Source organism: Anolis sagrei, chromosome 4, assembly GCF_037176765.1.
Source record: "Anolis sagrei isolate rAnoSag1 chromosome 4, rAnoSag1.mat, whole genome shotgun sequence".
Classification (NCBI taxonomy): domain Eukaryota; kingdom Metazoa; phylum Chordata; class Lepidosauria; order Squamata; family Dactyloidae; genus Anolis; species Anolis sagrei.
The window spans coordinates 5,873,776-5,889,821 of record NC_090024.1 but is presented as its reverse complement, the minus strand read 5'-3'; the positions used below and the strand labels follow the sequence as shown (position 1 = coordinate 5,889,821).

The 16,046-nt window shown below is 37.1% G+C and overlaps 1 protein-coding gene across 1 annotated transcript in view; it reads left to right on the top strand.

Moving 5' to 3' along the window:
• Positions 1-10,226: 10,226 nt before the first annotated feature.
• LOC132775157 (ubiquitin carboxyl-terminal hydrolase CYLD-like) overlaps positions 10,227-16,046 on the top strand; it is a 43,904-nt gene continuing 38,084 nt past the window's right edge. The window contains exons 1-2 of the mRNA XM_067467238.1: positions 10,227-10,269; positions 14,564-15,054. Of these exons, the coding sequence (XP_067323339.1) occupies positions 14,575-15,054 (480 nt within the window). The 5' untranslated portion in view covers positions 10,227-10,269; positions 14,564-14,574. The remainder of the gene's footprint in view (positions 10,270-14,563; positions 15,055-16,046) is intronic.

Genomic DNA, 16,046 nt, shown 5'->3' with positions numbered 1-16,046 from the left:
TAAATACTGGTAGCCAGATTTTGTTCAGACCCCTGCTTTAGAGATCATAACCTTTTAGGAAACCGGGAATCTCCACAGCCTTTTGGAAGCTTGACCCTTTTGGAGATTAATTGGCCCAACACAGCGGCCAAGCACCGGTTCAGAATCTGGACAGTCTCCTTGGTGACAGGTGAGAAGGAATGACAGATTTGGACATCACCTGCGTAGAGATAACATCTCATTCCGAAACTCCGAATGATCTCCCCCAATGGTTTCATGTAGATGTTAAACAACATCGGGGACAAGATTGAACCCTGTGGGACTCCACACACTGGGTGGGGCCAAATTCAAAGTGGTAATAAAGAGCTTTTCGTCTTTATTACTACTCAGAGTTGTGGTGCCACAATAGGTTAAACCCTTGTGCCTGCTGAACTGCTGACCTTAATGTCAGTGGTCCGCATCTGCGAGATGGGGTGAGCTCCCATCTGTCAGCTCCAGCTTCCTATGCGGGGACATGAGAGAAGCCTCCTATAGGGTGGTAACACATCCGAGCGTCCTCTGAGCAACGCCTCTGCAGGTAGCCAATTCTCTCACACCAGAAGCGACTTGCAGTTTCTCAAAATACATGTTGTTGTTTTTGGCCAGCCATGTTTTAAATACGTGAAAGGATGCCACATTGGGGAAAGGACAGCTTGTTCTCTCGAGAAACTATGACACAACTGAGCAATTGTTCTAAATTTCCATGTAAACATTGTGTTGGGTTTCATCCTGACTGCACAAGTCTCCAGCTCTCAATGAGTAGCTAGCCTAGATAGAGTAGACTGAGGGATTCCTCCCCAATTTCCTCTCGGGGGTTAAGAAGGGGGTTGTCTTACTCATCTTTGCATGCCACTGTTTCCTCCCTTCTCTGGAGTCTTTGGACTGGCTAGAACAGTGTTTCTCAACCTGGGGGTCGGGTTAGGGTTAGTAGTTAATGTTGGCCATGTCAGTAGTGTGCCAGGTTTGGTGCAGATCCATTTTGGGCTGGGTTCAGAGTGCTATTTGATTATAGGTTAACTATAAATCCCAGCAATTACAACTCCCAAATGTCAAGGTCTATTTTCCCCAAACTCCACCAGTGTTCACATTTGGGCATATTGAGTATTCATGTAGAGTTTGGTCCAGATCCATAATTGTTTGAGTCCACAGTGATCTCTGGATGTAGGTGAACTACAACTCCAAAACTCAAGGTCACTGCCCACCAAATCCTTCCAGTATTTTTTGTTGGTCATGGAAGTTCTGTGTGTCAAGTTTGGCTCAATTCCATCATTGGTGGAGTTGAGAATGCTCTTTGATTGTAGGTGAACTATAAATCCCAACAACTACAATTCCCAAATGTCAAGGTCTATTTCCCCCAAACTGTACCAGTGTTCACATTTGGGCATATTGAGTATTCATGTAGAGTTTGGTCCAGATCCATCATTGTTTGAGTCCACAGTGTTCTCTGGATGTAAGTGAACTACAACTCCAAAACTCAAGGTCACTGCCCACCAAATCCTTCCAGTATTTTTTGTTGGTCATGGAAGTTCTGTGTGTCAAGTTTGGCTCAATTCCATCATTGGTGGAGTTGAGAATGCTCTTTGATTGTAGGTGAACTATAAATCCCAGTAACTACAACTCCCAAATGTCAAGATCTATATTCCCCAAACTCCACCAGTGTTCACATTTGGGCATATTGAATATTCAGGCCAAGTTAGGTCTAGATCCATCTGTGTTTGAGTCCACAGTGCTCTCTGGATGTAGGTGAACTACATCTCCCAAACTCAAGGTCAATGCCCAACAAACCCTTCCAGTACTTTGTCTTGGTCTTGGGAGTTCTGTGTGCCAAATTTGGCTCAGTTCTTTTGTTGGTGGAGTTTAGAATACTCTTTGATTATAGGTTAACTATAAATCCCAGCAACTACAAATCCCAAATGACAAAATCAACCCCTCCAACCCCGCCAGTAGTCAAATTTGGGCGTATTGGGTATATGTGCCAAGTTTAGTCCAGTGAATGAGAATACATCCTGCATCTCAGATGTTTACATTACGATTCATAACAATAGCAAAATTGCAGTTATGAAGTAGCAACGAAAATAATTGGATGGTTGGGGGTCACCACAACATGGGGAACTGTAATAAGGGGTCACGGAATTAGGAAGATTGAGAAACACTGCTCTAAGGGGTTTAGAAGGGGGTTGTCTTACTCATCTTTGCATGCCACTATGTCCTCCTTTCTCTGGAGTCTTTGGATCAAAGACTGGCTAGAACAGTGGTTCTTAACGTTCCTAATGCCGCGACCCCTTAATACAGTTCCTCATGTTATGGTGACCCCCAGCCATTAAATTATTTTCATACAATCATAGAATCATAGAATCATAGAATCAAAGAGTTGGAAGAGACCTCATGGGCCATCCAGTCCAACCCCATTCTGCCAAGAAGCAGGAATATTGCATTCAAATCACCCCTGACAAATGGCCATCCAGCCTCTGCTTAAAAGCCTCCAAAGAAGGAGCCTCCACCACACTCCGGGGCAGAGAGTTCCACTGCTGAACGGCTCTCACAGTCAGGAAGTTCTTCCTCATGTTCAGATGGAATCTCCTCTCTTGTAGTTTGAAGCCATTGTTCCGCGTCCTAGTCTCCAAGGAAGCAGAAAACAAGCTTGCTCCCTCCTCCCTGTGGCTTCCTCTCACATATTTATACATGGCTATCATATCTCCTCTCAGCCTTCTCTTCTTCAGGCTAAACATGCCCAGTTCCCTAAGCCGCTCCTCATAGGGCTTGTTCTCCAGACCCTTGATCATTTTAGTCGCCCTCCTCTGGACACATTCCAGCTTGTCAATATCTCTCTTGAATTGTGGTGCCCAGAATTGGACACAGTATTCCAGATGTGGTCTAACCAAAGCAGAATAGAGGGGTAGCATGACTTCCCTAGATCTAGACACTATGCTCCTCTTGATGCAGGCCAAAATCCCATTGGCTTTTTTTGCCGCCACATCACATTGTTGGCTCATGTTTAACTTGTTGTCCACGAGGACTCCAAGATCCTACTTCATAATTGTAATTTTGCTACTGTTATGAATCGTTATGTAAATATCTGATATGCAGGATGTATTCTCATTCACTGGACCAAATTTGGCACAAATACCTAATATGCCCAAGCTTGAATGCTGGTGGGGTTGGGATGGGAGAATTGGTGGGAGGATGGGGTTTGGTGGGTGTTGACCTTGAGTTTGGGAGTTGTAGTTCAGCTACATCCAGAGAGCACTGTGGGCTCAAACAATGATGGGTCTGTACCGAACTTGGCACAAATACTCAATATGCCCAAATATGTACACTGGTGAAGTTTGGGGGAAATAGACCTTGACATTTAGGAGTTGTAATTGCTGGGATTTATAGTTCACCTACATTCAAAGAACATTCTGAACTACACTAACAATGGACTTGAACCAAACTTGGCACATAAAACTTCCATGACCAACAGAAAATACTGGAAGGGTTTGGTGGGCATTTACCTTGGGTTTTAGAGTTGTAGTTCACCTACATCCAGAGAGCACTGTGGACTCAAACAATGATGGATCTGGATCAAACTTGGCACGAATATTCAATATGCCCAAATGTGAACACTGGTAAAGTTCAGGGAAAATAGACCTTGGCATTTGTGAGTTGTAGTTGCTGGGATTTATAGTTCACCTACTACCAAAGAGCATTCTGAAGCCCAGCAACAATAGGCCAAACTTCCCACACAGACCTCCCACGACCAACAGAAAATACTGTCTGTGATGGTCTTTGGCGACCCCTCTGACATCCCCTCGCGACCCCTTCAGGGGTCCCGACCCCCAGGTTGAGAACCATTGGACTAGAAGGTCATCTGTTGGGAGGGCTTTGATTGTGCTTCCCATGGACTGGATAGGGTCTCTTCCATTCTTATGATTCTGTCATTTTAAGGAAGCAATGCTGCCTTCTCCATGGAGTGGATGGGGTCCTTCTCACCTACTACGAACCCTTTCTGACATCTCTATTTTCTCCTCTTTGCAGGAGGAACCCAAGGATCAACCTGAAGAAGTTGATGTTCCTCAACCTCAACCAGAACTTTGCAGCTCCGTGAGCCGCCAGACAGAAGGGATAGAGTACAGGTGGACACCCAGGGTCACCTGTCGGGAGTGCTTTGAGGTGTACCCTGGCCACTCCACCTATTACGTTCCACCACAACTCCGCTCCAGATCATTGCCTCCCCTACGGAGGAAATACTCTTCCTTCCTCCTTGACCCCGAATTGCTGCATGGCCCAGGAAGGGGGTACTTTTCCAGGCGGAGGGAGAGGGAAGAATTGGTGCAGGACTGGAATGGGGAGTACAGGAGCAAGCTGGCTTTTCTGGGATACCTTTAAGCCAATGTTGTGCCAACCTACCTCACCAGAGGTGCATGTATCTCCTTTCACAGGGACCTTCCAAGGACATCTAGTCCAACACTCAAGAGTTGGGGAGCGATTCCTGGATCCTCCCCTATAACTAAGGCAAATACTCTTGCAACTTATGGCTTGAGGAATGCAAAGTGATCTTGTAGCTGAAAGAAAGAAATGAGTGACCCAAGCAGGTATCTGATGAAGAAGACTTAAGGTGCATCTACACCAGGCATGGGCCAACTTGGGCCCTCCAGGTGTTTTGGACTTCAACTCCCACCATTCCTAACAGCCTACCGGCTGTTAGGAATTGTGGGAGTTGAAGTCCAAAACACCTGGAGGGCCCAAGTTGGCCCATGCCTGATCTACACTGTAGAATAATAATATTTCTTACCTGCCTCTCGAGGCAGGTTGCAGCATGATTAAAACTCATACGCATTGTAAACATTCTATAAATACACCTATTTAAATGCATTTCTAGAAAATATACATATTAAAACATTTCTATAAAATATACAGAACAGGGATGCAAGAGGTAGATATATATCTATATAAATAAAAATGTAATGTTCGATTGTGGGATTAACATAACTCAAAAACCACTGGACGAATTGACACGAAATTTGGACACAATACGCCTAACAGTCCAACGAGTGTCCATCACCCCTGAACACACACACACACACACACACAAAACCCCAGCGGAACAGACTTAAAAATGGAAATATGCACCATATATACATATATACACATACACTCATATACATATACACATGCACACATTCATACACGCATCTATCTATCTATCTATCTATCTATATATATGCAAACACAAATGTACACATATACACACATACATATACATACACACATATACATGTACACAATCACACATACATGCATACATATACATACACATACATGTACACATATATACATATACACATACATACATACACACACATATACAAACAAACACACATATAGACAAGCACACACATATACATATGAATGTCCACATATAAACACACAAATACACAAATATATACACACATATATACACCCACATAGATATACACACCCATATACACACACACATACAAACACACATATATACACAAATATATACACAGACATAAACATATATATATACACACAAAATACATATATACAGACTGGGCCATAGCAACATGTGGCAGGGGATGGCTAGTGTGTGTGTGTGTGTATATGTGTGTGTGTGTGTGTATATATATATATATATTATAGACAAGCACACACATATACATAATATGCATGTACACATATAAACACACAAATACACAAATATATACACACACATACACCCACATAGATATACATACCCATACACACACACACAGACACACATACAAACACACATATATACACAAATATATACACACACATATTTATTTATTTATTTATTTGCTTTATTTTTATACCGCATTTTTCAGCCTAAATCGGCGACTCAATGCGGTTTGTATATATACATAAACATATATATACACACACAAAACACATATATACAGACTGGGCCACAGCAACATGTGGCAGGGGACGGCTAGTGTGTGTGTGTGTGTGTGTGTGTGTGTGTGTGTGTGTGTGTATGGGGCAGAGAGTTCCACTGCTGAACGGCTCTCACAGTCAGGAAGTTCTTCCTCATGTTCAGGTGGAATCTCCTTTCTTGTAGTTTGAAGCCATTGTCCCACTGGGTTGTTGTAGGTTTTTTCGGGCTATATGGCCATGGTCTAGAGGCATTCTCTCCTGACGTTTCGCCTGCATCTATGGCAAGCATCCTCAGAGGTAGTGAGGTCTTTTGGAACTAAGAAAATGGGTTTATATATCTGTGGAATTGTTAGGGTGGGACAAAGGACTCTTGTCTGTTGGAGCTAGGTGTTAATGTTTCAACTGACCACCTTGATTACAACAGCACAACAACAGAGAGGAAACAAACAAGGACATCTAATCACCTCTCAACAAAAGTTTGCTCCAGGCACTGTCAGGCCATTATATGCTAATCAAGGTGGTCAGTTGAAACATTCACACCTAGCTCCAGCAGACAAGAGTCCTTTGTCCCACCCTGGTCATTCCACAGATAAGTAAATCCTTTTTCCTAGTTCCAACAGACCTCACTCCCTCTGAGGATGCTTGCCATACGTCAGGAAAGAATGCCTCTACACCATGGCCATATAGCCCGAAAAAACCTACAACAACCCAACAACAACGTTACACACCTGCATCCTAAAACATTGCCTCTGCAATGGCATTACCTGCCAGCTAGGCTGTCTGTTTTTGTCAAAATTGTGGGAGTTAAAGTCCAAAACACCTGGAGGGCCCAAGTTTGCCCATGCCTGATCTTCTCTATAATAATAATAATAATAATAATAATCTGCCCCAAATTAACAATTAACCTATTCTGCCCAATTGGCTTGAGAAAGTATTTGAAAGCAGCATTTCCATCCTTCATCTGCAATGCAATCTGAGCAATGCAGATAATTAACCATTTTGCAAAACAAGACAGGTGAAAAGTTTCTGGTTTGTTTTGCTTTTGGCCTTAATTTAGGTTCACACTCCCTCTAGGGACCAAACAGGGCAACTGCAGGTAATTTCCTCCTGAATGAGCCAATTAACTATTGTTATTGTTATATTCCCATAGTTATCAGTCTCTTTCTCCAAATGACTTCTAGATGATGAGCATGAGGTTCTTCTCCTTCCTCTTTTTTCATTCCTCCTCTTCTATTTCCTTATTTATTATTTATTTTTCTTGTTCTGTGATGTATTATTTATTATGCTGTAACTACAATAAATTAGCCGGTCTCAAAGCTGTTTTTGAGTTCTTTCCTCCCTTCACATGCCATTAACCCCACTGAAAAAATGCCAAAATATTTCCCCAAAATGCACAAAAATGTAGGTAAGTCTAGTCGTGTCCGACTCTAGAGGTTGGTGCTCATCTCCACGTCTAAGCTGATGAGCCAGCGTTGTCCATAGACACCTCCAAGGTCATGTGGCCAGCATGACCGCACGGAGCGCTGTTACCTGCCCTACCTATTTATCTACTCACATTTGCATGTTTTCAAAATGCTAGGTTGGCAGAAGCTGGGGCTAACAGCAGGAGCTTACCCTGCTCCCTGGATTCAAACCTGCAACCTTTCAGTATGCAAGTTCAGCAGCTCAGCAGTGCTACCATGGGAATGTATTTTTTAATTAATTCAACTTATATCTCACCTTTTTTTCCCAACTGGAGCCCAACAACATCAGCGGCAACAATTCTGACTTGTAAAATAAACATTGACACTGATAAATATTATTATTTCTATTGCTAAATATTATATAATATTTATTTGTAAATCCCGCTCTCCTCTCTTAAACGAGATTCAAAGTACATCATGACATTAAATACAAATCACAATTGGAAAACCTGTAAGTTTTGTTTTGTTCATTTAAATTTTGAGTTGCTTTGAATCTCAAACTTAGGGGGAAAGCAAATAACAACAACAGTAATAATAACAACAATGCAATACATAATAATACAATATTATAGTATTATAATAATACAATACATGACCAAGAGGTCATGAGTTCAAAGCCAACCTGGGTTGGAGTGGGCTCCCAACCATTAATAGTCTAGCTTGCTGTTGACCTATGCAGCCTGAAAGGCAGTTGCAGCTGTCAAGTAGGAATTTTAGGTACTGCTTTATGGGAGGAGGCTAATTTAACTAATTTACGATGCCATAAAACCTTCCAGCAGCGTGTGTAAGAATGAGGAAATACTCTATCATGGATGCAGTGTCACAAGTGGACGGTGAGCGGCAGTTCCCCCTGTAGCCGGAATTAAGCATACCCTCATGAAGCTGGAATGTGAAATTGCATCTGTGTCTGTTTATATATGTTGTATGTCTAATGGCATTGAATGTTTGCCATGTATATGTGCAATGTAATCCGCCTTGAGTGCCCTGCAGGGTGAGAAGGGCGGAATATAAATACTGTAAGTAAGAATATAAATACTGTAAATAATGCAATAATAATACATATAATATCATAATACATTATAAAATAATAATGCAATACATAATAATGCAACAATACATATAATATCATAATATATTATAATATCATAATGCAATACTAATACATATAATAATACAATATAATATAATTGTATTATTATATTATATTATAATATAATATAATAACACAATACATAACAATGCAATAATAATACATATAATATCATAATACATTATAATATAATTATACAATAAATAATAATGCAATAATAATACATATAATAACATACTACATTATAATATAATACAATTCATAATGATGCAATAATACATATAATATAATACATTATAATATAATTAATATATTATAATATAATTGTATTATTATATTATATTATAATGTAATAATACAATACATAATAATGCAATAATACATATATGTAATATCATAATACATTATAATATAATATATTAATATATTATAATATAATTATATTATTATATAATAATAATATAATAATACAATACATAATAATGCAATAATAATACATATAATATCATAATACATTATACTATAATAGCCCCCGGTGGCACAGTGGGTTAAACCCCTGTGCCGGCAGGACTGAAGACTGACAGGTCGCAGGTTCGAATCCGGGCAGAGGCGGATGAGCTCCCTCTATCAGCTCCAGCTCCCCATGCGGGGACATGAGAGAAGCCTCCCACAAGGATGATAAAAACATCAAATCATCCGGGCGTCCCCTGGGCAACGTCCTTGCAGACGGCCAATTCTCTCACAACAGGAGCGACTCCTGAAACGACAAAAATAAATAAATAAAAAATTATAATATATTAATATATTATAATATAATTGAATTATTATATTATATTATATTATTATAATACAATACATAATAATGCAATAATAATACATATAATATAATATCATAATACAATACCTAATAATGCAATAATAATACATATAATATCATAATACATTATAATATAATACAAATCATAATAATGCAATAATAATACATATATCATAATAAATAAATAAATAAAATATAATAATGCAATAATACATATAATATATTATATTAATATATTATAATATAATTGTATTATTATATTATAGTATTATATTATAGCACAATACATAATAATACAATAATAATACATATGTCATAATACAATACATAATAATGCAATAATAATACAGATTATAATATCATAATACAACACATCATATAATACATAATAATGCAGAAATAATACATATTATAATATTATGACAATGCAATGCTTAATACAATAGCAATACAATGCATAATAATACAATAATAACACAATGCATGGTGCATTTTACAATATAATAATACATAATACAACAATACATATTATACTATAATAATACAATGCATAAATAATACGAAAATAATAATAGCAATGTCTTTTATCACCTGTAGCTGCTTTAGCAAGCAAGTTCTCGATTGCGCATGCGCAACAAGTAAGCCTTCCTTCCTAAGGAGAGAGGCGGGCTCTTGGGGAGGCCCGGCCAATCAGAAAGCACCGTGCTCCTAAGCCTAGTTCCCTATTCGCGCATGCGCATGTTCATTTGTACGAACTAAACACTCTTCTGAAGGCGGGGAGGGGGAGGGGAGTTGGTCCCGCCTCTGCTCTTCTCCGGTTGGACAAACGGAAAGCTTCTTGCACGCCTATCACTCCGTTTTGGGTGTTGATTGGCTGAGGGCATTAGAGGGCGGGGGCTTTCCCTAGACACTTCCTGGTTTTAGTTCAGAAGGAGGCGAAGCGTCGGAGGAGGAGGAGGCGGGAGGTACTTTCCCAGGTTGGTGTTATTACTATTGGTTTCGTTTCATTTGAAACTTGTGTTTCAATTATTTCAATTATTTATATATAATACACATTATATTTTATATTAGTTTAATATATTATATTCATTTTATATTTATATATTGTATTAATTTAATATTTTATATATTGTATTAATTTAATATATATTATTAATTTTATATATTATATAGTATATTATTTTAATGTATTTTGTATTATATTAATGTAATATATTATGTTATTATATTCATTTAATGTATTATATTAATTTCATATTCGTATTAATTTAATGTATTATATTAATTTCATATGTTATGTAGTATATTATTTTAATGTATTGTGTATTATATTAATTTAATATACTATGTATTATATATTTATTTATCTATAATACACATAATATATTATCTTCATTTAATATATTATATTAATTTTATAATTATATTTTGTATTAATTTAATGTATTATATTAATTTAATATATATTATTAATTTTAGATATTATATAGTATATTATATTAATGTATTGTGTATTGTATTAATGTAACATATTATATATTTATGATTTATGTATTATATTTATTAGTAATTTAATAATTTATATTAATTTAATGTATCATATATTATTTTAATTTTATATATTATGGGACTTTTGTATTAATTTAATGTATTATATTAATTTAATATATATTATTAATTTTAGATATTATATAGTATATTATATTAATGTATTGTGTATTGTATTAATGTAACATATTATATATTTATGATTTATGTATTATATTTATTAGTAATTTAATAATTTATATTAATTTAATGTATCATATATTATTTTAATTTTATATATTATGGGACTTAAAACACCTCACAAACATATTATTATTATATATAATTTATAGTTAGTTTATAGTTTTATATATTAAGCATTATATTAATTTCATACACTGATAATATATAATATGTTATATATTGTATTAATTTAATGTATTATATTAATTTAATATATTATTAATTTTAATATATGGTATATATTTTTATGTTTTGTGTATTATATTAATTTAATATATTGTGTATTTTATATTTATGATTTATGTATTATATTAATTAATAATTTAATGTGTATATTTAATGTATCATATTGTTTTAATTTTATATATTATGGGACTTAAAGCACCTCACAAACATATTATTATTATATATAATTTAAAAGTAGTTTATAGTTCTATATATTATGCATTATATTAATTTCATACACTGGTAATATATAATATTTTATATATTGTACTAATCTAATGTATTATATTAATTTAATATATATTATTTATTTTATATGTTATAAAGTATATTATTTTAATGTATTGTGTATTATATTAATTTAATATATTTTATATTATATGTTTATTTATCTATAATGCACCTTATATATTATATTCATTTAATATATTATATTCATTTAATATATATTAATTTTATATGTTATATAGTATATTATTTTAATGTATTGTGTATTATATTCATTTAATATGTTATGTATTATATATTATATTTATTATTTATGTATTATATTAATTAATAATTTAATCGTTTATATTAATTTAATGTATGTATTTAATGTATTATATATTATTTTGATTTTATATATTATGGGACTTAAAGCACCTCACAAATATATTATTATAATTTATAATTTATATGTAGTTTATAGTTTTATATGTTATGCATTATATTAATTTAATATACTGGTAATATATATTTATATTTATATCTATATTACGATGGGACTTAAGCATCTCACAAACATATTGCTATTATAATTATTTATAATTCATAGGTAGTTTATAGTTTTATATGTTATGTATTATATTAATTTCATACACTGGTGATATGTATTTATATTTATTATATGAGAGTGGGACTTAAAGCACCTTACAAACATATTATAATTTATAATTTATATGTAGTTTATAGTTTTATATGTTATGCATTATATTAATTTAATATACTGGTAATGCATATATATATTTATTATTATATTAGAATGGGAATAAGCGCCTCACTAATAATAATAATAATAATTAGTTATTTTAGTGTATCCGGGGGAATTTCATGGATATCAGTCTAGTTTGCCAAATGATCTAATTAGTATTATGCCTTCCTCCATTCAGCAATTATTAAAGCGATTTCTTCTGTGAAGTAACCATAATAATGTAAACAAATAATAAATGTTGTTATAAAGAGTGTATAGTATAGTAAACACTTTAGATACTGCAATACTACATGTGTCAGTGTCCTGTTCAATGCGTAAGGTCACCTTATTCTAATTTCTCTACTCACGAACAATATAAAATTAAAATCAATCATGACACAGTGATTGTGACAGTGACAGTGAGCAGGCCGCATGTACAGAATAAAATACTAAATCTACGAAACTAAAATCACGGGGTGAGATAGAGATGGAGCAGATTATTTGTGAAGGAGAAACTCTTCGGACATGAGGTGATGACCTGAACCTTGAATTGGGACCGGAAAATGAATGGTAGCCTGTGGAGCTCCTTAAACAGAGGAGTCGTCTGCTCCCTGTAATTGGCCCCCGTTATTAATCTGGCCGCCGAGTGTGGGACAAGTTGTAGTTTCCGGTCAGTCTTCAAGGGAAGCCCCACGTAGAGCGCATTGCAGTAATCCAGTCGAGAGGTATCTAAGACATGGACCACCATGGTCAAGTCACACTTCACGAGGTATGGTCGCAGTTGGCGCACAAGTTTTAATTGTGCGAAGGCTCTCCCAGCCACTGCCAACACCTGCGCATCAAGCATCAGCGCTGAATCCAGGAGGACCCCAAACTGCGGACCTATGACTTCAGGGGGAGTGCATCCCCATTCAGCACAGGTTGCCACCCAATAATACCTGGGTTGGGTGTACGACTGACCTGGAGGACCTCTGTCTTTTGTCACGTTGCCAGGGCTCTGCTTTATTTAGGTAGAGATGAACCAAACTCCCAGTTTTATCAAACAATTTAATTAAAACAGCACTTACTTGCTGGCTGTTTTAATAGACCAAAATATAACAGTCAGCCACAGAATAAACAAAATCTGAAAGCAAAAGATACACCGTAGTCAAAGGGTCAAATGTCCAGTGGTCAAATGTTCAGTAAACAAAGTCCAGGGATCAAGAGTCTATACCAGGGGTCCTCAAACTTTTTAAACAGAGGGCCAGCTCACAGTCCCTCAAATTGTTGGAGGGCCAAATTATAATTTGAAAAAAAAAAATGAATGCATTCCTATGCACACTGCACATATCTTATTTGTAGTGCAACAACAATTAGAAACAATACAATACTTAAAATGAAGAACAATTTTAACAAATATAAACTTATTAGTATTTCAGTGGGAAGTGTGGGCCTGGTTTTGGCTGATGAGATAGGAGTGTTGTTGTTGTGTGCTTTCAAGTCATTTCGACTAAGGGTGACCCTGAGCGAGGGCTGGGTAAATGGCCTTGGAGGGCCATATTTGGCCCTCAGGCCTTAGTTTGAGGACTCCAGGTCTATACCATAGTTAAAAGCCAATCCAAAGGTTCAAGGTTCCAAGATTACAGGAGACAGGTCAGGATACCGAAAATCCAACAGACCTGGGGGGAAAAACCAGCAGCATCCACCACCAAAATATGACAATACTTTTCTCCTGAAGATCAGTCCCAAGGTTAGCTCCTTAAATCCAGTAGCACCCACCTATCCCCTGCATACCTCCACCCTTAATTGCTTTTACCTGTAAACTGCTACTTACAAACTACTCAGCCCTTTAAAACCAAGACTTACATTAACCCTTCCATCACCAATTGCCTGGTCTACCACCACCAACCACCATCAACTATGGAACATATGACATCTTGTCAGGATTGATCTTCAGCTTGTTCGTCCTCATCCAGATTGTCACAGCAGCCAGCACTGGTCCAGTATCTGAGGAGCTTCCTTGGATTCAGGTGGAAAAGAGTAGTGGAGTTGGGCGTCATCTGCGTAGAAGTGGCACCGTACTCCACAACTCCGGATGACCTCTCCCAGCGGTTTCATGTAAATGTTGAATAGCATGGGGGAAATAATGGATCCTTGTGGGATGAAGGTTGGGTGCTCACTTCAACCCGGGCTTTGAACTGCCAACGTTTTGATTGGTAAGATCTATTGCTGCTGGTGATTAACCAGCTATGCTAAAGCCCATCTATTTGTGCCTGGCCTAGATGAAGGGTATATTATGTTTAAAAGGGTGGAATAGTTGTAATTGTGGATTTTGCTTGTTTTAGGACTGAAGGAAATGCTTAAGATGAATTCTGCAGTCATGTACTCCTCCTGCCAGCCTCCACAAAGGAATAAGAGTATTTTTTATATCCTACTTGAAGATGAACCCTATGGCAGTAAGCTATTTCCTGCAGGAAGCATGTGCTACGTGGATGAGCTGTCTTACCTGCGGTATATCGGCTTGGCATCTACTCGTTTTTGGAGGTTCGTCATGGAAGAAGACGGCTCTGTTGTCACAATGAATGTTGAGAAGCTGCATCCTCTGAATGAGAAGATGGCTGATTACCTTTTGGCTGTCACCAACGTTCAGGAACGGTTGAACTGCTTTCTGCAGAAGCACGTTCTAGATGCTGCCATGAACGCTAGGCTTGGTCAGCAAGTCTTGGTAGAATTAAACCACCAGACCTTCTCTGGCACCATCTGCTACATTGGGAAGCTTCATGGAAGTCCTTCGTCGTTTGGACACTGCCCTGTCTACTTTGGAGTAGAGTTGCAGGTGAGGAGGTCTCGGAAGGCAGGATTCCTGAGGCTTGGAGATCTTTCCCATCCTTTGATGTGGTTCTATGTTGTTCGTGGAAGGAAAAAAAAACATTGCCTTGTTGCTTTCATCTTGGAATAAAGGGTGTAATTATGGAAGATCGGATTGCTGAAATGTTTTTGGAAATGAGCAAACTATTATTTGTTTTCTTTGGCCCACCCAGTGTTCAAACTGCAACGTGCAAGCTTTGTAAGTTTATGAATGTTTCTCTTATGAAGCTGGATATAACATAGAAGAGAAAAATAGATAAATAAATTTATTTATTTATCATGTCAGGGGCAACCATACCATTGTATTACATTTCTAACAGAACAAAACAAACAAATAGACAAACAAAACACAAAGTTTGCAAGCTTGGTAGTTGATTAAATGTCCTTTGACCAGTATCTGGCCACTTGGAGTGCCTCTGGTGTTGCCGCAAGAAGGTCCTCCATTGTGCATGTGGCAAGGTTCAGGTTGCATTGCAGCAGGTGGTCAGTGGTTTGCTCTTCTCCACACTCGCATGTCGTGGATTCCACTTTGTGGCCCCATTTCTTAAGATTGGCTCTGCATCTCGTGGTGCCAGAGCGCAATCTGTTCAGCGCCTTCCAAGTTGCCCAGTCTTCTGAGTGCCCAGGGGGGAGTCTCTCATTTGGTATCAGCCATGGATTGAGGTTCTGGGTTTGAGCCTGCCACTTCTGGACTCTCGCTTGCTGAGGTGTTCCAGCGAGTGTCTCTGTAGATCTTAGAAAACTATTTCTTGATTTAAGTCGTTGACGTGCTGGCTGATGAGCTGGGGATGTCATTGCCTTGGTCCTTTCAGTATTGGCTGCTACTTCCCAGTGGATGTCAGGTGGTGCAATACCGGCTAAACAGTGTAATTTCTCCAGTGGTGTAGGGCGCAGACACCCTGTGATAATGCGGCATATCTCATTAAGAGCCACATCCACTGTTTTAGTGTGGTGAGATGT